Raw genomic sequence first — 24,901 nt, forward strand, 5'->3', positions numbered from 1 at the left:
ATGCCGAAAATTCAAGCTAGCGTCTCTGTCTATCGTGCTGCAAAACTCCCGCCTCTTCAACCCGCGCCTTGTTAGCCCAAAATATTTAAGATATATCTTTTTCTCGTTCTACTCCGACAACTCCCTCTATCTCAACCCGCGCCTTGCTATTCCGAGATTACAACACGCGTGGAAACTCCCACCTCCTGTGAAATCCCGACACGCGAAATGCCCGTGGTACCCCTGAACCGAAAGAACCGCCTCAAATCGGTGGGGGTACTTTTGTAACTTACCCCACATTTTGGACAAGCGCATCTCTAAGCCATGGTTCCCCACTGTCATCCCATCCGCCCACCCATTCGTACACCGAGGTCGCAAAACCCCGCGACGAAACCCCACACCCTGCTCCGTCCGCCACCCAGCCGGAGCCTCTTTCCCGACGACATCGTCCACAGCAACACCTCGACGTCCCTCATCCATCGTATCGGATGAGGATCCGTCGTCGATCTCATCGTCCCGCTGGTTCAGCCACCCCGTCCTCCACCTCCAAGGAGCTGCCCCAATGTTCCCCTCGTCTTTCACGCCACCTCCATTCCCACACCGCCGTCTTCACCTGCACCACCGGAATAGCATCATCATCACCATTTCCTCGGATGAAGTTGCGCCCTAATCGGCGCCACCAAAGAGGTTGTACACTAATCATCGCATTTTCTTCTTGATTCGATCTCATGGTGCTCCTGGCACTCGGTCCCGAGCCGACACGGCGCGGCTCCATCCACGGTGGCGTCGCCGGCCACTTCCTCCACGGTGTTGCTCCCTCGGCGGTGACGTCCACATCAGTAGGAGCTGTTGCTACTTTAGCTCTCGCTCGCGCTGCTGCTCTGCTCTTGCTCTCGGTCCCCTGCCTGGTCTGCTCTTGCTATTGCTCTTGCTCGCGCTGCTGCTCTAGCTCTTGCTCTTGCTTGCGATGCTGCTCCAATTTAGCTACACTTCAGTCGACTGAATCGACTTTTGGGTCAGTCGATTTTCAGGGGGTGGGGGGCTCGCCGGGGTGAAGGAAGAACCAGCCGCAGCGGGGAGGGGGGCTCGCCGGAGAGGTACCCCACTATCTATCTTAGGGTGTGGTCGCCGGTGGTGGCGGGGCGGTGAAGTGTGGATCGCCGGAGAAAAAGCTCGGCACGGGGGGGGGAGGGCTAGAGGGATGGCCGGGGCAGCGGCGGACCGGTGGTGGGGAGTGTTTTCGGGGCGGGCGGGGCGGCGCACCGCCGGCCGCGGGCGGCGCGGGGCTGCAGTTTGGCCAGCTCAGGGGGTGGAGGTTGAACATGAACCGCATGCCCTTGATTCCGTATCTAACGGCTGCAAAATCGACCGACCAGAGATGAAAAAGTCAGTCGACCGACATGTAGCCTCACCTTGCTAGTGCGTTCAGTTTCGACAGCAAAATTCAGTTTCGACAATTAAGTTCAGTTTCAACAGTTAAGTTCAGTTTCGACAGTCAAATTCAGTTTCGACAGTTAAGTTCAGAGATGAACGGCTGATGTATTTTCCATCTAGCACTTTGTGGTTATGTATTTTACGTCATGTATTGGAGATGATATTAGAATTCCACTCAGGTTAACTGAGGGAGTCCTGGATTAGGGGGTATCTGGACAGCCGGACTATAACCTTTGGCCGGACTGTTGGACTATGAAGATACAAGATTGAAGACTGCGTCCCGTGTCCGGATGAGACTCTCCTTGGCGTGGAAGGCAAGCTTGGCGATACGGATATGTAGATCTCCTTCCTTGTAACCGACTCTGTGTAACCCTAGCCCTCTCCGGTGTCTATATAAACCGGAGGGTTTAGTCTGTAGAACAACAACAATCATACCATAGGCTAGCTTCTAGGGCTTAGCCTCTCTAATATCATGGTAGATCCACTCTTGTACTACCCATATCATCAATATTAATCAAGCAGGAGTAGGGTTTTACCTCCATCGAGAGGGCTCGAACCTGGGTAAAAACATCGTGTCCCTCGTCTCATGTTACCATCCGCCTAGACGCACAGTTCGGGACCCCCGACCCGAGATCCGCCGGTTTTGACACTGACATTGGTGCTTTCATTGAGAGTTCCTCTGTGTCATCATCATTAGGCTTGATGGCTCCTTCAATCATCGATAGTGATCCTGTCTAGGGTGAGACTTTTCTCCCCGGACAGATCTTTGTATTCGGCGCTTCGTACTGTGGGCCAACTCGCTTGGCCATCTGGAGCAGATCGAGAGTTACACCCCTAGCCATCAGGTCAGGTTTGGAAGCTTAAACTACACGGCCGACATCCGCAGAGACTTGATCTTCGACAGATTCGAGCCCTGGCCAAGTGCGTCGCACTGTCACGATGGGCATGATTTAGCTCTGCCGCCGAACAGTGTTCATGAGGCCGCACCTGCAACCGCTCCAACCTTCAGTTCGGAGCCAATTGCGCCATCCGTGGGCGGGTGGTTAGACCCCGCCATGGAGGCCGCAGCCTCAACGACGATCGAGCCGAACACCAGCCTTACCCTCCGTGAGGCTCGTGACTCCAAATTGCCGGACTCTCCTCCGGACTCCGAACCACCCGCGCCCCTGCCAATCGAATCCGATTGGGCGCCGATCATGGAGCTCACCTCCACGGATATCTTTCAGCACTCGCCCTTCGGCGACATACTGAATTCACTGAGGTCTCTCTCCTTGTTAGGAGAGTCCTAGCCGGATTATGACCGGCAGGATTGGGATGCGGATGACGAAGAAATTCGATGCCCACCCACCACCCACTACATAGCCATTGTCGATGATTTGACCGACATGCTCGACTTCGACTCCGAAGACATCGATGGTATGGACAATGATGTAGGAGACAAAGAGGAACCACCGCCCACAGGGCACTGGACAGCCACCTCGTCATATGACATATATATGGTGGACACACCCAAAGAGGGCAATGGCGACGGAACAACGGAGGATGACCCCTCCAAGAAGCAACCTAAGCGCCAGCGTCAGCGGCGCCGCTCTAAGTCTCGCCAAAGCAAAAACGGTGATTCCGGCACAGGAGATAACAACACCCCGAACAGTGCCGAAGACAACCCCCTCTAGCAAGATTCAGCGCAGGAGGATGGAGAAGCCAGCCCTCCTGAAAGAGCGGCAGATAGAGAGGTAGAGGATGATAATTACATGCCTCCCTCCGAAGACGAGGCAAGCCTCGACGACGATGTCACATCCCTAGCTTTACCTTGGCATTGGACTATCTTGGTTGTTGCATCATGTTTAAATTCAAAGGAAAATTGAATTGAGGGAATTCCCAAAGCCTCAGAAATCTTTTAAAAATGAGAAAGCTAAAAATTTCTTCAAATGGGCCCAAGGAAATGTTCACTTTAATCCCTGAAAATATTGGCAAGAGGCAAAAATCCAAACCAATATTTTAGGGCATTAAGGGTAATTAATTTGGGCATTTTGAATTAAACCATAATGTATTTGAATTGGCTTTATTTCTGTTATAAAAGAAATACATGTACAATAATTTTGGAAATTATTGTGGGGGTCTGGAGTGATATCTCTAGTCCATACAATAATTTTCGGAAGCAACAAAAATGGTTTAGTTTTAAAACTAAATCAAAACAGAGGAAATAAATAAAAAAAACAGAAAAGAGAGAGAGAGAGGAAGGACCCCAGGGCCACTTACCCGGCTGGGCCGGCCCACCTGGCCTATGCCAGTCGTCACCCACCTCTACCAGTAGGCAGAGGAGGGACAACACATGGCGCGCGCGCGGGCGCCACGCCACCAGGCTGCTTGCCTGCGTCGCCTGGCCACCACGACGCCTCACGTCTTCTCCCTAGCGCCGCCTCGACCCCCCTGGACACCACTCTCCCCCCTTCTCTCTCTCCCTCGTCCTCTCCCGCTATGGCCGACGCGCCCGTAAGCCGCCGTCGCCATAGTTGACGGCACCGCCTTTCCCCCTGACCCCTCGCCGTGCCTTCAAGCTCCGCCTCGACGTCTTCGACCTCCTCGCGTCGCCACACGTCGCCGGACGCGCTCCTCTGCCCTCACCGACCTCGTCCTCGACCTCTCGTTGCCGGAGATCCCTCTCGCCGCCTCGTTCTGCTCCGACCTCCTCCAAGCTCGCCGTCTGCTCCACTACATCCACCGTGAGCCCCTGCCCCTAACCCCCCTCCTCTACGCCTCGGTTGCACCCCCTAGCCGCCGTCTCCACCGAGCCCGAGCACTCTGCTCCACTGGCAACGCCGTCGTCGTGGCCACAGCCACGCGGGCTCGAAACCGAGGGCGTCACCGCGTTTGCCACACTCCCAGGAGGCCGTAGCCCCTCTCCATGCCCCTGTTGTGCATCCCAGCGCCGAACCCGAGCACGCCCGAGCTCCGGCCGCCGTGGCCGAGCTCCCCACCGTCGCCTCCGGCCGCCCCAGGCCCGGCTGGCGCCACCATCTGACGCGCGCTGGTCTGGGCTCTCGAACGAGCCCAACCATGCTGCGAACGGGGCCCCAGAGCCCGTTCCCGCGGCCCTCCGCCGTGTCTGGTCATCGCCGGCGGCTAAACGCCGGTGGTTTAGCCCCGGTTGACCAGGGGTTTGACCTCCCCTGATGTGTGGGCCCAGGCGCCTATTAATTAGTGTTAGGTTTAGTTAGTGTTAATTAACTTAGCTAATTAGATGAGCCACTGACATGTGGGCCCGCCCTGCTAATTACCCTAGAATTAGGACTAACAAAAATTAGTTAGGCTAATGACACTGACATGCAGGACCCACTAGTCAGGTTTGACCTGGACCAGCCCCTGTTGACCTGCTGACGTCAGCATGACCTGATGCTGACGCAGTAATACATTTTTTGGATTTAATTTAATTCAGGAAATTCTAGAAAATGTTTAAAACTTTAAAAATTCATAGCAAATCAACCGTAGCTCAGAATGAAATAATTTATATATGAAAAATTATCAGAAAAATTCAAGGAATCTATTTATGGCATCTTCATGCATGTTAGAGCAACTTATATCCTCTGTTTAGGAAAATTCAATTAAATGGCATTTAAGAAAGCACATATGGGGTTTGAATTTGAACCTAGGGTTCAAACCAACTTCATTTAATATGGTTGCTAGTTGCATTAGTTCAATCAACACCATATTGCCATGTCATGAGCATGCATCATATTGTTGCATTGCATTGATTGTGTTTCCTTCTTTATTGCCGGAAGTTGTCCCCTCTCGACAGACGTGGTTTCGACGATGAGTTCGGTGACACCGATGAAGAGCTATACTATCTTCAGAAGTGCCAGGCAAGCAAAACCCCCTTGTTCATTCCGATACAATCCCACTCTCTCGCTCCTGCTCTCTTTTAATGCATCAGGACAACAACGATTCAACTGTTACATGTTGCGGTAGTTGAACCCCTTTCCTCTTCATGACCTGTCATTGCCACAGTAAATAGATGAAACCCACTAGCATGAGTAGGAGTTGTTTGAGCCCTGATGTGTCTACTCATCCATGCTTGTTTGTCATGCCTGCTATTGCTTAGAGTTGAGTCAGGTCTGATTCATCGGGGATGAATTGGAACAGTGATGAACATGTCCTACTATGTGTGAGCTAAGTGTGTGAACACGATTTGGTAAAGGTAGCGGTGAGAGGCCATGTAGGAGTACATGGTGGGTTATCTCAATGAAACTGTTCTTAGGAACTAAGTTATGTGTTTGTGATCCATGAAACAGTTACTACCATGCATTGGGCCCGAAACCAATGGACCCTCTCGGCTTCTTGATCACCCTTGTCCTCTGTCCAGGAGTTGCAACTAGTTTCTGGTGTTTAAAGGATATCTGTTGGCGGACGTGCGTAGCGCTAACCCTAGGGGTGGGCTATGATGCGGTAGATACACCATGGTCGGGCATGCCGGGCGCCCGTTTGGTGTCTCGGAACCCTGTACACATCGTCCGGGGCCGTATGTGGAAACCTCGGCCAGACTCCCTGCGGATGGAACCTGGATAGGCGATAAACCTGGACTAGAGACTTGAGTGTTTAGGTAGGCCGTGGCCGACACCCTCGTTGGGCTTCCACTTGAAGGTTGCCGAGTACATGTCGTGTAAACGGCGGTAAGTGGTGAGAGCGTGTGTGAAGAAGTACACCCCTGCAGGGTTAACATCATCTATTCGAATAGCCGTGTCCGCGGTAATGGACTTCTGGGTTGCCTATAATAGTTCATAGACAAGTGAAAGTGGATACTCTAAAACTCGCAAGATAAGTGTGAGTGCTATGGATGGCCTTCTCGTAGGGATACGGGAGCGGATCCATAGTGGTGTATTGAATGGTTAATATGTGGACTCGTGTGCGCCACCTCAAAAGAGTTGCTTGCAGTCGTAGTTCAGGTTAGCCACTGAGTCAAAGCTGGCTTGGTGCAGTCAAACTCCACCACCCCCCCTTGTTGATACCGGTGCATATGTAGCTAGTTCTGATGTAAGTCTTGCTGAGTACCTTTGTACTCATGTTTGCTTAATTTATGTTTTGCAGAGAGACTTCAGTCTCGCTAGTAGTTCCACGTGGACTTCGACGTTTAGCTTGATACCTCAGCTATGATCTTGTGCCCTCGGCAGGATCTGGTAGATAGTCAGGCTTCTTAGCCTTTTTCATTTGTAGATGTCTGTACTCAGACATGTTAAGCTTCCGCTTGTGCCTTGATTTGTATGCTATGATTGTTGGGTCATGAGATCCATGTTTGTAATATCTCGCTCCTCGGAGCCTAATGAATAAATACTTGAGTTGTAGAGTTATGTTGTGATGCCATGTTGTATTTACACATATCGAGCATATTGTGTGTATGATTGAAATGCTTGGTATGTGTGGGATCCGACAATCTAGTGGTTTATCCTTGGCATCCTCTCTTATGGGGAAATGTAGTCTAGTGCTTCCATGAGCCATAGTAGTCCGCTACAGCCCGGTTCATCGGAGTCCTGTTAGCCCAGCACTACTGCTCAGGACACTTGACCGGCCGGCATGTGTTTCACTTCGTTCCTGTGTCTGTCCCTTCGGGGAAATGTCACGCGGTGACATCCAGAGTCCTGCCTAGCCTGCTACAGCCCGGGTTCCCGGAGTCCTGTTAACCCAGTGCTACTGCCCGGATTCACACGCTGCTGACCGACATGCTCGATGTGATTCATGTATGCCTATTCCCATAGGTTAGTGCCGCTTTGGGTTCACGACTAGCCATGTTGGCCCGGGTTCTCTGTCATATCGATGCTAGTGACACTATCATATACGTGAGCCAAAAGGCGCAAACGGTCCCGGGCCTTGGTAAGGCGACACCCGTGGGGATACCGTGCGTGAGGCCGCAATGTGATATGAGGTGTTACCGGCTAGATCGATGCGACTTGGAATCGGGGTCCTGACAGTGTTGGTATCAGAGCCTGACTGCCTGTAGGATTGCCAAGCCAAACTGGTCAAAGTTGAGTCTAGAAATGCTTTAGTTATGTAAGGGAATTGATTGTGGAAGGGAACATAAGGCTCTTTTTACTCCTTTACCCTATGCATTTCTGATCTGAGTCATCCTCTTCTCTTCTACGGGGATTAAGAATTAGGCATTCTCATCTATCTATCAGGGTGACGTGTTACCAATCCATAGACTTATAGGATTGATGGATTCATGCCGCAGTTCAGTTTCCAGTACTTCTGTGTGTTCATAGTTGGTCTCGGAACCTTGATATTGTGATGTTGAGTGGTTATGCCAAAAAAATTGCAGGATGTCTCAAATCTTTTTGAGCATTTACAGCTGTTATGCTGTCCGAGTCATCCCAGGTTTCTACATAGTCTGATGCGTTTGCAAATCCATTCTTTCCGTTCCCGATGTCCCTTTGGGCTAGTTCAACCACACCAATCGATGAGTTGAGGTACTCTATTGCCTCGACATATATGTTGGAGCTATTTTTATGACCCTAGATGTCTTAGGGAGTCACCTAGTAATCTAGCAATGCTTTGTATTCCCAGTGTGATGATTCTAGCCATTAATCCCAAAGCATCCCGTAATGCCATTAGTTAGTAGGCATTCTATTTCTGGGTTTTTGAACCCGAGATCCACCCTACTCACCTCATGTTGATAGTGTTTGATCGTTCCTTTAGGTTATTAGTAACCTTTGTATTAGTCCTCGAGGTCCGTGGTATTTCCTTCTTCCAAATACTATGAACCACTTATGGCGGAAGTTTTTTGGATCAAAAGATCACAACAGAAGTGCTCTCGATGAGTTCTCCATTTTATATTGTAACTCTGCCAGCTCAACCTTTCTGCATCGGTTATCCGGAAGAAATATGTTGAACTTGGTTCGACATGCTAATCTATGCATCCACAACTCAGAAAGTTATATGTTCTTTGAGTTATCCCTCTTTAGTTGTCTTTTGACCTCGTCTATCAATTGATAGTCAGGAGTGGTTGTGCATTCGTGTTCATTGGTGCCTACTACTCTTGTGGTTCGTCAAGCCATTCTATTCCAGAATGACTAGGAGAAACATACTCCAGTACCTCATCCATATCCAGGATTGGGTCAAAGCAGTTGTAATCCGCAAATCAAATGTCAATCCAGCTTTTGATTCTGTTCTACCTTGGAGTATTACCATCTTTATACCAAGAATGTCATGAGAATTGCACCGACTCTTATGAATTCTTGTTGCAGTGATACTTCTTGCCATCATTGTTCATTCCTCGGTTCCTGTGTTATTGTAACCGGAATGCCGACAAGTGAATCGTGATGTGTGAAATCAATACTCCTAGCAACTTCGTTGCTTGGTAGTTAAAGGACAATATTCTTATCCTTAGCATGTTGGTTACTGAACCATCATTCTGAGATTGATCGTGCAACCTAGTCCTTATTCCTGGTGCACTTTTCGATCGATGAGTCAGGATTTTGCCAAACCCTCGCTCTTTTGATCATGTCATCCTACCTTGAAAGGCAAGATTGTTCTTGAGATTAATAACATATCGGTGGTTCATAATATTTTGAATATCTTCTCGGAGGTATTACCAGGTTGTCACCTGACCGCTATGTTGAGTTCGTGATCAAGTTGGTTTATTATAAACCACCCTTTTCTCCAAGAATCTGTGTTGGATACCCCTGAGCTAGTTGGTTAGGCTAAACAACAACTTGGAGAGTTGGAAGATAAAAGCTTGCCCGACTTAGTTCATTTTAAGGGATATCTTGTAAGTGTGTTGAAGAAAGATGGCATTTTCATCGATTGACCCTCGTGATCAGTTAATGGACCTATCATCTTATCCAATCTTTGATTCGAGTATGGGCTATCCTCAAATCAAATCAGAACCAACAATATTCGCAATGTTGTCTTACTCGTCGTTGATCCCTCGAGCATACACCATTACATCTTTTGGTCTGACTAATGCTATCACCGTGTTCACATGTTGGTGGAAGTCCAGTGATATGGAAATTCCGATGAGTTGCTATTAAGCCCATCAGCAGCATCTTGTCTCCTCCATGATTCATGCTGAACATTGAGCTAGTGTTGGAAACTTTTGTAAGCATTACCTTCATGTCCTGTTCCTGAAATACATGTTTGGTGTAAGAAGTGACTTTCTTCAAGTTCATGTGCATTAGGTGCAAGTTGCCACCGTGAATTGGGAAAGATTGTTTTTGCTTTCTCCGGAATCATGCCAAGTCAGTCATGCATGTGCGAAGTATTCCATGGTTTATAGGCTCGCTACCTCCACTCCATGTGTAATTCCTAACACCCCAAGCCACTGATTGACTTGTTCAAGGAAAAGAAGTCTAGCGCGCGTAAAGTCTTCGAAATCCTTGATGATGGATCCTAACCTGAACTCGATAGTGTTCTATTATAAGACTACTACGTGGTCATGCTTGTCTTGGACAGCGTGTTCACAGGTTTGTAGCAGAACCAGCTCATGTTTTGGAGCATGCTATCGTAGTTCGTTTCCTGAGAATCCCGCAACGTCATCTCTTCGGTTAGTGTTGCAAATTTTCTTTTCCAGACATGCTGTCTGGAATGTCCTGTTACCAACCAGATCTGAATATCAGACAGATATGATGGTTGGAACTAGTCCAAGAGCTATGATGTAGGTTCCGACAAGGTTGATGTTGGCCGACACACCTAGCCGGAAGATCTATCATTGTAGTATCTTGATTGAGCTATTTGACCATCTTCTCTATGAGGATTTAGTGCAACATATTCTAGAAGTTGTTCCTTATGGATCCTTGTGCTCCCAGTTTCTTCGATTATGCTATAACCATTCAAACGGTGGAATCACTCTCGTTGAGTTATTCCCAGTTACCAGAATCATTCCCAGCATTTGCATTTTGTTCCCAGCTTGCACCGCCATTGTGCCAATTCCCATGAGCTGCCCTCTCAGTAATTGTTGTTAGGATCATTTTGAAAAGTGGTCCTGTCATGGGTCCCATCCATTTCCGGTGATAAGAAAAAGTCATCCATTGCGTTGTCTTCAACAAGGTAGTCCACATCATCCATTCTGGTATGGGTATGCCATTCGTTCGAATTCGTTCACACGATCATTTGTGATTGCCTTAGGCTGGTATAAAGAATTTCAATGATCTTTGTATCAAAAGTAATTCTTTTTGCCACTTAAGGAAACAGTTCAACGAGTCACCTCCTCGATGGTGCCTTGTTATGGGATCATGACAATTATCTCCTCGCTACTTTGAAACCTTGCACAATTATCTCTTCCCATCACCCTGACATGTGTTTTGTGTCTCACTCCAAGAGGTGGTCTATGTCTCATTCCGTGAGTTGTTCGTCAGTTGCTTGACCTTCGAGAAGATTGATTCTTCTAGATTTTCCTTTTCCTCTCATTTCATGTTCGATGGAGTTCTCATAGCAAGACGTCGAGACAAAGATGATGATCGAATCAACATTCTAAAAGCAGTGCAAGTTGGATCGAGAAGATTGTGATAGTTTGTGACCTCCTTTCTTCTTACCTCACGTCTCGAATCTCGGGATGAGATTCTTGTTTAGTGGGGGTGAGTTGTCACATCCCTAGCTTTACCTTGGCATTGGACTATCTTGGTTGTTGCATCATGTTTAAATTCAAAGGAAAATTGAATTGAGGGAATTCCCAAAGCCTCAGAAATCTTTTAAAAATGAGCAAGCTAAAAATTTCTTCAAATGGGCCCAAGGAAATGTTCACTTTAATCCCTGAAAATATTGGCAAGAGGTAAAAATCCAAACCAATATTTTAGGGCATTAAGGGTAATTAATTTGGGCATTTTGAATTAAACCATAATGTATTTGAATTGGCTTTATTTCTGTTATAAAAGAAATACATGTAGAAATCCTGTGTTTTTAGATTCTCTGTTTTGCACGTGCATTCCTATCCTATTCCTGTCTATTTCCTATCCCTGCATTGTTAGAATCCTCAAATTCAAACAAGACCTTACTCAATTACTTCTGTTATAGATATGTGTCAAAGAAAACCTTGTGTGGTTTGTCCTGCTCCTGCGGCGCTGTGTTCCACCCCAGCTCAGCTGCTCCAACGATGGAAGGGTTCACCATAGCAGGGATCCGCTCTCCAGACTGTCTTTCGCCGCCTCAGATCTTCTTCCCCGCCGCCGGCAGCCATGACAACTGCATTACCATCATCAACTGAGCAGATGACCTTGAGGACTACACGGGTCCGCAAGAGAGGTCGCACTCTTCCGTGTCTGCTTATGTTATGCGTCGCTTAATATGATGACACTTCAAGGGTGCATGACCATAAAATATATTACTCATATAAATAGAACAACCATTATTCTCTGATTTAAATGAATAACCATCTCACATCAAACAAGATCTAGATATAATGTTCATGCTTAACACTGGCACCAAATAAAAATTATTCAGGTCTAAAACTAATCCCGAAGGTAGATGTAGAGGTAGCGTGCCGATGGCGATCACATCGACCTTGAAACCATTTCCGACGCGCATCGTCACCTCGTCCTTAGCCAATCTTCGTTTAATCCGTAGCCCCTGTTTCGAGTTGCAATATGAGCAACAAAACCAGTATCAAATACCCAGGCGCTACTACGAGCATTAGTAAGGTACACATCAATAACATGTATATCAAATATACCTTTGTTCACTTTGCCATCCTTCTTATCCGCCAAATACTTCGCGCAGTTCCGCTTCCAGTGACCAGTCCCTTTGCAGTAGAATCACTCAGTTTTAGGCTTGGATCCAAACTTGGGCTTCTTCCCGGGAGTGGCAACTTGCTTGCCATTCTTCTTGAAGTTCCCCTTCTTTCCCTTGCCCTTTTTCTTGAAACTAGTGATCTTGTTCTCCATCAACACTTGATGCTCCTTCTTGATTTCTACCTCCGCAGCTTTAAGCATAGTGAAGAGCTCGGGAATTGTGTTATCCATCCCTTGCATATAATAGTTCATCACGAAGTCTTTGTAGCTTGGTGGTAGTGATTGAAGAACTCTGTCAATAACACTATCATCCGGAAGATTAACTCCCAGCTGAGTCAAGTGGTTATGGTACCCAGTCATTTTGAGTATGTGTTTACTGACAGAACTATTCTCCTCCATCTTGCAACTACATAACTTGTTGGAGACTTCATATCTCTCAACTTGGGCATCTGCTTGAAATATTAACTTCAATTCCTGGAACATCTCATATGGTCCATGATGTTCAAAACGTATTTGAAGTCCCGATTCTAAGCCATAAAGCATGGCACACTGAACTATCAAGTAGTCATCAGATCGAGCTTGCCAGACGTTCATAACATCAGTATTTGCTCCTGCAGCAGGCCTTTCACCTAGCGGTGCATCAAGGACATAATTATTCTGTGTAGCAATGAGGATAATCCTCAAGTTATGGACCAAGTCTGTGTAGTTGCTACCATCATCTTTCAACTTAACTTTCTCTAGAAACGCATTAAAATTCAAGGGAACGGTAGCACGGGCCATTGATCTACAACATAGATATGAAAAAACTATCAGGACTAAGTTCATGATAAATTTAGTTCAATTAATCATATTACTTAAGAACTCCCACTTAGATAGACATCCCTCGAGTCATCTAAATGATCACGTGATCCATATCAACTAAACCATGTCCGATCATCACGTGAGATGGAGTAGTTTTCAATGGTGAACATATCTATGTTGATCATATCTACTATATGATTCACGTTTGACCTTTCGGTCTCAGTGTTTCGAGGCCATGTTTGTACATGCTAGGCTCGTCAAGTTTAACCCGAGTATTCCGCACGCGCAAAACTGTTTTGCACCCGTTGTGTGTGAACTTAGAGCTTATCACACCCGATCATCACGTGGTGTCTCGGCACGATGAACTGTCGCAACGGTGCATACTCAGGGAGAACACTTATACCTTGAAATTTTAGTGAGGGGTCATCTTATAATTCTACCGCCGTACTAAGCAAAATAAGATGCATAAAAGGCAAACATCACATGCAATCAAAATATGTGACATGATATGGCCATCATCATCTTGTGCCTTTGATCTCCATCTCCAAAGCACCGTCATGATCTCCATCGTCACCGGCTTGACACCTTGATCTCCATCGCAGCTTCGCTGTCGTCTCGCCAACTATTGCTTCTACAACTATCGCTAACGCATAGTGATAAAGTAAAGCAATTACATGGCGATTGCATTTCATACGATAAAGCGACAATCATAAGGCTCCTGCCAGTTGTCGATAACTTTTATAAAACATGATCATCTCATACATAAACGTATATCACATCATGTCTTGACCATATCACATCACAACATGCCCTGCAAAAACAAGTTAGACACCATCTACTTTGTTGTTGCAAGTTTTACGTGGCTGATATGGGCTTCTAGTAAGAACCGTTCTTACCTACACATCAAAACCACAATGATGTTTCGTCAAGTTTGTTGTTTTAACCTTCAACAAGGACCGGTCGTAGTCAAATTTGATTCAACTAAAGTTGGAGAAACAGACACCCGCCAGCCCCCTTTATGCAAAACAAGTTGCATGTCTGTCGGTCGAATAGGTCTCATGAACGTGGTCATGTAAGGTTGGTCCGGGCCGCTTCATCCAACAATATCGCTGAATCAAAATAGGACGTTGGTGGTAAGAAGTATGACTATGATCGCCCACAACTCTTTGTGTTCTACTCGTGCATATCATCTACGCATAGACCTGGCCCGAATGCCACTGTTGGGAAACATAGCATGCAATTTTTAAAAAATTCCTACGATCACGCAAGATCTATCTAGGAGATGCATAGCAACGAGAAGGGGAGAGTGTGTCCATGTACCCTCGTAGACTGAAAGCGGAAGTGTTAGTTTAGCGCGGTTGATGTAGTCGAACGTCTTCTTGATTCCGCAAGGGAGGTGGGGGCGTCGGCGACATCGTGAAGGCGGGGTCGAGGCGATGGAGGTCCAGCGCCACCAACCCACACGATGAGGCCGCCAACGCCCACCAGGTGCAGCAGGTGGCGGCGAGGCCGGCGCAGTCGTGGTAGCCAAGACGCGCGAAGAGGTTTAGCGTGGTGTCGTCCGGGAGGGAGGGCCAGTCGAGCCGATGGCCGTCGGGCAAACTTTCCAGCTGCTCCACGCATCTGGGGAGAGATTGGCCAGAGAAAGGATTCATCGAGGAGGGGTGAGAGGGGAAGTGAGATGTGAGGAGGAAGAAGGAGGTGTGGGGATGACACGTGGGACCCTCGACCACCTGAGCGCATTGTCCACATAGATATGCCACATAGGTCCGACATGTGGGTCCAACCGGTCAGTTTAGTGTTTAGTCGCGGCTCATTCTCGAATCGGTGTGTTTTGTTACTCACTTGACATGGAAGTGGTGGTAATTTTTGATTTTCAGCAAACGCGGTAGTAAAGGCGTATCCTAGCCACAAATGTGATGGTTTTGAGCAATTTACTCCGGCGATGACCACTCTAGCCCCACCGCCCACCGCTGTCGATGCTTCCCTGTTGGGTGGAGCCGCCTCAGGCGCGCTGCCTCCGCCGCCGGCCGCGTTACCGCCCCCGGATCGGGTCTCTCAGTACATATCCGGAGGATATGGAGCTTGCGTCCCTTGCCCTTTTAGTCCAGACCGGGAGGATTTGGATTGGGTCTCCACGCTCCTGCCGCCGTCGGTGGCTGGGCACGGCCCTGGGACTACCGTTGGGGCTAGTGTGCTTTTGGTGACGCCCCTGGTCACACTCTCTCCCAAGATCGCAGCTGCATCATCGGGCAGCAGCGCACGCACCAAGGCCAAAGCTTCCACCGTCGTGCTTGCTCTCTGTAGGTCTGACCAATCTGTGGGTGGTCAATGGGCCCCTCACCTTGCCGAGCCAGCCACAACACCATCTTCGACCCCGCCACCCTCCGCTCCTCTAGCTGACGCCTCCATTGGTCGTGTGCTGCCGCGTCCGCCCCTACCAGGTCCTGATATGGCGGGCGAGCCAACCATTAGTAACTGATGGTGTCCTGGACTACGGGTGCACACTACGTCGGTCCGCCACTCCTGGGCCAGGCCAAGGACCCACCGGTAACTAATGAATGGGTCATGTATGCCCTGGCCCTCGGCACAATCAAGATGAAGATCCCTGAAGACTTAGCGTACACTTCAAGGCATGTTTGAATGATCGGCATGTTTATCCCTAGATTGTATTGACCATGTGTAACCCAAGATACCCGTGGTGCCTATATAAGCTGAGGGGTTTGGTCGGCCATTGCTACTTGGATGTTGTTGTCGCAGCCACGTGACTCTGTCCAAGGGAGTCACGTTCAGGTTGGGGTGATTGGCATGGCTGCTTCGTTCGAGGTGCGGCGCCTGTGGTTCCCATGTGCGGCATGCCCGCACCTTCTAGGGATCTTCTAGATGGCTCGCACCTTGTATGAGGGCGCCACTCGCTGCCTCTTGCCCCCTCCCGTGGCTCTACGCCCATCGCTCAGCTAGCTCCCCCAACGTGGCTGAGAGACCGTTGCTTCCGGTGCCTCTCCAAGGGTCATCGTGCGAGTGTAGGGATCCATTCCGGAGCATGGGATGTCTCCGATTCGGCTACAAAGCGTGTTTCTGTCATGCACAACACTGCACCGGCCAGACTACGACACCGCGACATGCTGCTCCACCATCCCCCCACCCACCCACCCACCCACCGCGTGCATCAAATGTCGACGCAACCCCGGTTGATGTGGTGTTGAAGCCCGTCCTCATGGAGCGGATTGAGCTACTCCGTGTTGAGCTTCATGACTGCATCGCGTGAGTTAGGAGTGTTTTGGCAAGTGCAGAGACCGCTCTCGTCAAGCTCCACGTTGTGCCCGTTGTGTTCCTGCTGCCCGAGATCAAAGTTGGTCCTGCCAATGGGGAAGCAGGCATGTATGGAGATATGTTCCCTCGTGCTACATCCTGCCCGTCGCCGCTGCCTGTCATGTCGATTGCTTCTGGGAGTGAAGCTTCTAGGGGCAAAATCGAGAAGGTGATGCTTCTGGGAGTGAAGCTTCTAGGGGCAAAATCGAGAAGGTGAAGAAGGCAAGAAGAGTGGAGCCATTGGTAATGTGTCCCGCGGCTGTTTCATTGATTGGCTCGTTTCCACGTCGAAGTGCGAGGGATTTTGGTTCTTTCTTATCTTAGCGAGTAGAAAGTCCGCATGTGGTCCTGGCAATTGTATTCGACGAGGCAAATCTTTTTAAATTAGTCCATAGACGAGGCAAAACTAAGATTCGGAGGGTAAGATTGCCCACGAACTACCACGCAAACTTATGTACTTGCAATCTCAGCGGACGTCACTTGTTATGCTCATGGACGGCAACATCACTAAGATTTCCCACAAACTTACAATCTCAGCAGACGTATTCACAGAAAAACTCAAGGATCATACCACGCAAACTTTTGGTACTGAAGTCTAAGAGATACGATAGAAACATCTGTATCATCAGCTCAAAGCCGACTCAAAGAAATGCAGTCGGACAACATAGTTTTTTCAAAAGTCAAAAGTTCTACCAGCCAGAACTTATAGCTGGTGCATGAAGCATATATGTTACTTCACCCATTATATCCACAGCTAAACCAGAAGAAGGATAAGAGTCAACATTTCTATCCACAGATCAAAGCCATTTCAAAATTTTGCTCCAAAGACATAAAGAACTTAAACTACAGGTAGTACTGAATAAACAACGTTCACATTCAAGATGGACCGAACAGATAATCTCTTGCTTCAGGCGGGCAAAACGTCATCTTCACTTGAAAGGGGTGGGGCAGCTTCACTTGCCATCTCCCACGGCTTCAGCCAAGTCATTGACGTGGTCGGTCATGTCAAGAGCCGGGGAATCATCATCTACATTTAGAAAAATGAAATTTGTTAGGGCAAAACAAGAGACATCAAAATAGCAATGAGATTGAGCTAGCTACATTGATCGGACAGAGCAACAAAGAAAGGACAAAAGCAATCCATCATACAGCAAAAAACAAGCTGATGGCTATATATGGGAGCTTAGATGTGACATCCTTAAAAAACATCTAGATGTGAACTAGACAAACTGAATCTTAATTGGGACCAAACGATCAACCACTAACTTAAAATTGCTGCTCAACGATATGAACAAGCTTTAAAAAACAGAAGTAAATCTAGCCAATTTTATTATCAAGCATCCACAACTGCGTGTTTCCAAACAAATGAACATAAGTGATGCCAAACGATCACCCAGAACCTTAATTTAGTGCTTAATGTGATGCGACAAAACTCAAGAACCAGAAATAAGTCAAACGAATGTCTATGATCCAAGCATCCACAAGTTCATGTTCTCTTAAACAGGACCAAAAGCCATCCATAGTATATTCAGCATGAACCGCTGGGATCTTATTTCAAAAATCAAGCTGACACTAGAACTCAAAAGACAAAGCAAAACAACTAGGAACAGCAAACTGTGAAACATAACATATTGTTTTGAAACTCAACTATAAGGAAACCTTTTTAAATTGGTCCTGGATGCATTAACATGATTCTCATCAAACAGATAGATATTAATTGGTACCAAATGTCATCCAGAACCTTAATTTACTGCTGAATGTGATAGAACTCAGAAGACAAAGCAAAACAATTAGGAACAGCAAACTGTGAAACGTAACATATTGTTTTAAAACTCAACTGTAAGGAAACCTTTTTAAATTAGTCCTGGATGTATTAACATGATTTTCATCAAACAAATAGATATTAATTGGTACCAAACGTCACCCAGAACCTTAATTTACTGCTTAATGTGATATATGAACACAACCAAAACCAAAAAACATATCTACCAAATATTTATCCAAGCAGACACAACTCACTCTTCTCAAATAAATACAGATCTTAATTGGTGAGTAACCATCAAAGATAAACAAACAGAAATAAATCACCCAATTTATCGTCCAAGCATGCATAATTCTGAATGTGATATGAACAGGCTCAAAACCAGAAATATATCTACCAAACATTTTTCCAAGCATCCAGAAATCAAACGATCAACCACAACCAGTCACACCTAAAATATACTAATGCCAACAGATCTGTTATAAATGGCTACACAGCTACATCCATCACAGTTCCGAGCACAAATCAGCCGTAGCACAGATTAGGGCAGGTGGCGACATTACCTTCTTTGAAGAGCTTCGAGACGTCCCTGATGGGGTCGTCGTCGTCTTCGAGGAGGGCGGCTTGATGCTGGACCTGGGGAGGAGGGAGCAGGGGGCCTTGATGCTGGACCTGGAGCGGTGGCAGTGGAGCGTGATACTGGATCTGGGGCAAGGGGCCGTGGTAGGCAGCGAGGTTCTCCAGTGGATTTGGCACCAGCGCCTCGTTGTCCATCTGGGCGATGGCCTGGACCAGCTGCGGATCATCGATGAACTCAAGGACGGTAGGGTGGCCTGGTGTGTAGAGGGCCAGGCGGCCTTCTAAGCTCACCAGGAAGGAGAAACGAGGGGGGTTGTTGGCTATCGCTGCAAAATCAAGCAACTCTAGTCAGATTAGGGAGTTAAGGAAGACGGGCTGGCTTCAAGGGAGAGCAAGTTGAAGGAGAACACCGACCACGGGTGATACGAGGTGATCTCCGCGACGAGGGCTCGGGGGATCTCGGCGGAATGGCGGCGGCGGCGCTTCGAATGGAAGGATCTGGTGCCCCTCGGCCGTTCGAGGGAGGGATTATATAGTAGCTGGTATGTCTAGGGTTTCGGGGGTTATTGGGCTGAAAACGATGGATCCAGTGAGGTCCATCGGGTGTAGGTAGGCGGGCTGGGTGTTGGTTCGTCGGGCCGGGTGGAAGGAAAGTAGGGAGGGCAGGAATCTTTTTGGGGGCATGATATTTTTGGGGCATGATGTTGTTCCGCTGATCGGGATTTTTTGTGAAGGAACGGTTTAATCAGGAGACACTGGATGAGAGTCGATCCAAACATGTACTCCCTCCACGAGTAGTAATTTGGAACGGAGGGAGTAGTAAGGTCACAGAGACGATTCATAGGTGGCACTCCACGCCAAGAGATTGCATAGATAAAACTTACTTGCTGCAAACCATGAACCAAAGAATCAAACCAAACATACAACTTACATGAATTTGGGTCTGGCTATGACCGGAAAACAAATTGTGCAAGTCAATTTGTTCAGCCGTTAAATCTTCATCCTCCTCTGAACCGCCCACCACCACCGGTCGATCTGTTGCAGCCGTCCGCACTTTTTTCGCGGGCGAGCCACCACACCCCATCCCCTCTTGCGAGGCTGCTCTCAGTATCCGGAGAGGTCTTAGCTCGACCTCGCCGTCGAGGTCACAGCTCTCATAGCACTGCAACATCCATGGGTCACCTTCTTCCTCTACCCGAAATCGACTTACAACATCAAAGAAAATTCAGTCGATTCACATATAACCCATGCTATCACAAAAAAACTCGATAATGAGCCATGAATCAAAGTATACAATCAGATCTTAAAAAGAGATTTAAGATGCTTGAACTGGAGGCAACGAAAGATAAGGACCTCACCACGTTGTCCAAGGCTACGTTCCCCAGGAACGAAACATGGCGACCAATCGGCCATGGGGCAAGAGACTCAACGCTATTGAGGGGAGGAGGGATAGAATATGAACCACAAGATGCAGACTAAGAGGATCTGGGACGGAAGAGGGACTAGTACTAGTACTTATAGAGGAGGTACAGTTCCGGTCGGAGCGGTGCCCGTGATGCGTTCCACCAACCGATGGCCCCACAATTTCGGTTTCCAAATAAACTAAACACGCAATCCCAATAAAACAGAAACAACAAATTTACCGCGTTTAAGAGTAGTATATACTGTCTGTTGTGTTCAAAGAAAAAAGAGTACTAGTATACTGTCCAAAGCTTCCTAAGGTTGGTATTAATTGCCATACGTATTCTATAAGGTTGGGAGTATTATATAGTGCATGTAGTACTCCCTCCGTTCCTAAATATAAGTCTTTTTAGAGATTTCACTATAAAGACTATATTCGGATGTATATAGACGTTTTTTAGGGTATAATTTATCAATTTTACTTTGTATGTAGCCTCTTAAAAAACTTATATTTAAGAACGGAGGGAGTATATGATACTAGTGCATGATACTAATTCTGTAATCCTAGCATATCATAAGTTGGTATGTTGTCTTATTGATTATTATGCATGTCATAAAATAGTACAACATTTAGGCTAGTCCTAATGAGGAGTAACTTAGACTAGTAACATGCATATATTACTAGTCTATGCCACTACCTCTATAATGGGTAATAACATATGTGTAGTGTTATGCATCACCTCATTTATTACTTTGTAGACTCATTTTACATTGGGAACTGCTATGTGATGGTAACATATTATGTTACTCTATTTGCCTCTCTCTTCATTAATTACCTCACATATCATCTTTTTTGCTTATGTGGCATGTATATTACTACATATGTTACTCCCACTATGACCAGCTTTAGAGCATCTCCAACGGCCACACAAAAATCTCGCGCCCAATAAAAGTTATAGCGCGTCACTATATCATTTTTAATGCGTCGGGACCAACATTACTTTACCAGACGCCCAAAGACGCGCGCCCAAAAAGCAGACAGTGCAAATTGTGAAGCGCGCCCAATCCGGAGCTTAAAATATACCGCGCGCGATAGCGTTTTTCAGCGCGCGCGCACAAAAACTTTTAGCGCTACAGCATCTGCTAGAGCTGCTCGGCGCCCAAAAAAACAAAATTTTAGTGCGCGGAGCTCTTTTTGGGCGCCTGTTGGAGATGCTCTTAATATGGTACCACATCCTCTCTTTCCTTATTTAATTACATGTCATATCATCTAAAAAGTCTAGTTGGCATGTATGATACCTCTTAGACTAGCCACAATGGGTAGTAACATAGACTGGTAATATGCTCATGTTACTAATCTATGTTATTACCTTTATAATGGGGAGTAACATATGTGTAGTGATATGCAACACTTCATTTATTAGGCTATAGACATAACTTGCCTTGATATGTGTGATTTTACTCATACTAGTAGTAACTAGCTATTGTACCACTTTTACTACTTTTATCTCTTTCTTCATTTGTTACATGACACATTATCTATTTAACCTAGATATGTGTGATGTTCATACCTATGTTCCTCCCACCGTGGGTAGTCTTAAACTAGTCACAATGAGACTAGCCACAATGGTTAGTAACATAGAGTAGTAACATGCTTATGTTACTAGTCTATGTATGACGCTCGGATAATTAAGCTACAGTAATACCATGCTAATGGTGACATGTCTTCACTTTTACTGTTGCTAGTCCCAGGTTGGTTCTTACCGATTCAAATTTTAACTTTAAGATAAAGTCAAACAATATGGGTTTTCAAATGTCAAAACTAAAATGTGAAAAATGTGAAAAATAATTCATAGATAATTACGGTGGAGAACCAATATTTTTACAAAGTGAATAAATGCCCTTAAATGAATAAAACAGGGGCTAAAACCATTACTAAATGCTTTTAAACAATAAAAAAATTCGAAACTTTTTCTATTATTGTACCAAACTAATTGTTGCTCTCGCCTAAATTGCAATAGTAATTAAGGTGCAAATTTCATATTTTATAAAACGATTTTACTATTGAAAATTAAAATGAAAATAGAAATAAATAAAAAGAAAGGAAACAGAAACTTATCTACTATGCACCTGTGCCTTGATGTGAACAGGCAAGGCCCAGCCCACCTGGAGCTCGTCCCCAACCTCTCTGTTCATCAGAGGCTGGGTGGACGCCGCGCCGTCGTCCGCGGCCATGGATGGCCACGTGCCGAACATCCAGCCCCACCCCGGCTCTATAAGGCCCTCCTCGACCCCGTACTCGAACCCTAGACCCCTCATCTCATCCTCTCGCGCCGCCATCATCGTTTTTGTTCGCGCCCGAGCGGCTACCAGCCATGGACATCGTCGTAGCCGCGGCCAGCACGCTCGATGTCGCCTGAGAAGATGTGCGGGAGGATGTACGTACTCCTCTACTTCTTCTACACCACCGGATTGACGCCGTAGAACTCCAACGCCGCCACCCGCTTCACCTTCTTCCTCGGACGCCGCCGGACCTCCTCGTCAAATTCGCCGCCGTCTGCCGCTCCTAACCTTCCACCGGCCTTTCTTGTGCCCCGCGGTGAGCTCCTCGATGATTCTCCCTAATTTCCCTGTCGATTCCATGATGTATCACCGCTCCCCGCAAGCGCCGAATCTCGTCGTCGACGTGGACGACGTGCCTCTCGTTGCCGAGCTCTCTGAGCCTCACCGTGTCTTCCGTCGTGCCTGTAGTGACCTATAGCTGCTTCCTAGATGCTCCTTTTCCTCACCCTCGACCTGCAGCCGACCCACCGTAAACAGCATGCTCCAACCGCCACGGCGACGCCGCGTGCTCGTTATCGTCGAGCTCCGGCGCCTCCCGTGACCTGCCGCGCTCTGATCGCGCGTAGCCTTGTTCGGTCGCACCTTGTCGCCACTCGCCGCGCCTGCACACACTGCCTCGCCCAGGTCATGCCGCTGTGCCGCCTGCGCGTGCGCGCGCTTGCTGCTACCTGCTACTGCTGTTTCCTCTTTCTACTACCTGCCGCTGATATATTGTTGTTATGCTGCCGCTGCTGCCTTGCTCTTCGCTGCTGCTACTCTTGCCGCAGTTGATGCTCTTTCCTATTGCCGCTGCTTGCCGCTCTCGTTGTAGCTGCTATTGCTGACCGTGGCCTTGACCATGGCCAAGAGCACCATGGATATTCTGTGTGTGTGTGATCGGCTGGGCAATTGCCATGGAGACCGACCCTGATTAGATTAGAGACTAAGCCCCCTCTAGTACTAACCCACCCCACTTTGAGTCTATTACATGGGGCCCCCACTAGGTAAATTATTTAACTAAAATAATTTTAACACATGTCCCACTGACATATGGGTCCCACTTGCTAAATAAAACCAATTAGTTAAAAAGTTTAGCACCAGTCCATGACATGCGGGCCTTTGACCGTGTTGACCAGTCAAAGTCAATTGCTGACTGTGCACTGTTGACTTTTACCTTGGCCCATTGTCAGCCACACATTACACCCCAGGGTATACTTCTCTGTGTACACATAGCATTTACTATTTATTTGAATTTCGAATTAAATAAAATAATAATTTTATAAGATGTTTAAAATTTTGAAATTTAATATAAAATAAATCGTAATTCGGATGAAAATACTTTGTACATGAAAGTTGCTCAGAATGACGAGACGAATCCGGATACGCAGCCCGTTCATCCGCCACGCATCCCTAGCATAGCGAACACGCAACTATCCCCCTCCGATTCATCTGTCTGAAAAAGCGAAACATCACGGATATTTTCCCGGATGTTTTCCCCCTTCACCGGTATCACCTCATACTGCGTTAGGTCACCCCTAACACCGCGCATTGCCATGCTATGCTTTATGTTGCTTTGTTTGCTCTGTTATTTATTGTGCCCCCCCCCTCCGTTACTTCTTTCCGGTAGACCCCGAGACCGCTGCCGGTACCCCCGATCGACTACGGTGTTGACGACCCCTCATTGCCAGAGCAACCAGGCAAGCCCCCCCTTTGATCACCAGATATCGCATATTCTTCTCTCTACTGCTTGCATTAGAGTAGTGTAGCATGTTACTGCTTTCTGTTAATCCTATTCTGATGCATAGCCTGTCATTGTTGCTACATCTGTTGATACCTTACCTGCAATCCTAAATGCCTAGTATAGGATGCTAGTTTATCATCAGTGGCCCTACATTCTTGTCCGTCTGCCATGCTATACTATCGGGCCGTGATCACTCAGGAGGTGATCACGGGTATATACTATATACTTTATACATGTTGCATGTGATGACTAAAGTCGGGTCAGCTCGTTGAGTACCCGCGGTTGATTCACGAATTGGGGGCTGGAAGGACATACTTTCTTGACGGCCCTCTGTGTGGATCTTTGTGGCGAAGCGACAGGGCAGGTAAAGACCACCTAGGAGAGAGGTGGGCCTGGCCCTGGTCGGTGTTCGTGGTTATTTCAAAATAACACGCTTAACGAGATCTTGGTATTTGATCTGAGTCTGGCTACTGGCCTATACGCACTAACCATCTACGCAGGGACAGTTATGGGCACTCGATGTCGTGGTATCAGCCGAAGCCTTCATGACATCAGCTACTGAGCGGCGCGCGCCGGATTGGACTGGAACGCCTGCTAGGCTAGGTCTGCTTCCGGCCGCGTTCGCAACGTGCAGGTGTGCAAAGGGCGATGGGCCCAGACCCCTACGCCATAGGATTTAGACCGGCGTACTGACCTCTCTGTTGTGCCTAGGTAGGGCTGCGACGTGTTGATCTTCCGAGGCCGGGCATGACCCAGGAAAGTGTATCCGGCCAAATGGGATCGAGCGTGTTGGGTTATGTGGTGCACCCCTGCAGGGAAGTTAATCTATTCGAATAGCCATGATCTTCGGTAACAGGACGA

General features: G+C 47.4%; 1 protein-coding gene across 4 annotated transcripts; it reads right to left on the bottom strand.

Moving 5' to 3' along the window:
* Window positions 1–16,885: 16,885 nt before the first annotated feature.
* On the bottom strand, window positions 16,886–20,071 carry LOC119355933. 4 transcript variants are annotated; one of them, XM_037622819.1, is made up of 4 exons: window positions 19,935–20,071; window positions 19,508–19,781; window positions 18,561–18,902; window positions 16,886–17,262 (listed from the first exon to the last, which is right to left on the bottom strand). In XM_037622819.1, exons 3-4 carry the CDS (start codon window positions 18,769–18,771, stop codon window positions 17,189–17,191), a joined length of 285 nt encoding a protein of 94 aa, XP_037478716.1. In that variant the 5' UTR covers window positions 18,772–18,902; window positions 19,508–19,781; window positions 19,935–20,071; the 3' UTR covers window positions 16,886–17,188. The 4 variants fall into 4 exon arrangements, with proteins under 4 accessions (XP_037478716.1, XP_037478718.1, XP_037478717.1 ...); XM_037622821.1 differs by having other exon boundaries at window positions 19,508–19,738; window positions 19,935–20,057; XM_037622820.1 differs by having other exon boundaries at window positions 19,508–19,826; window positions 19,935–20,057.
* Window positions 20,072–24,901: the final 4,830 nt, after the last annotated feature.

This window comes from Triticum dicoccoides, chromosome 2A (assembly GCF_002162155.2).
Source record: "Triticum dicoccoides isolate Atlit2015 ecotype Zavitan chromosome 2A, WEW_v2.0, whole genome shotgun sequence".
In the NCBI taxonomy this organism is placed as follows: Eukaryota; Viridiplantae; Streptophyta; class Magnoliopsida; order Poales; family Poaceae; genus Triticum; species Triticum dicoccoides.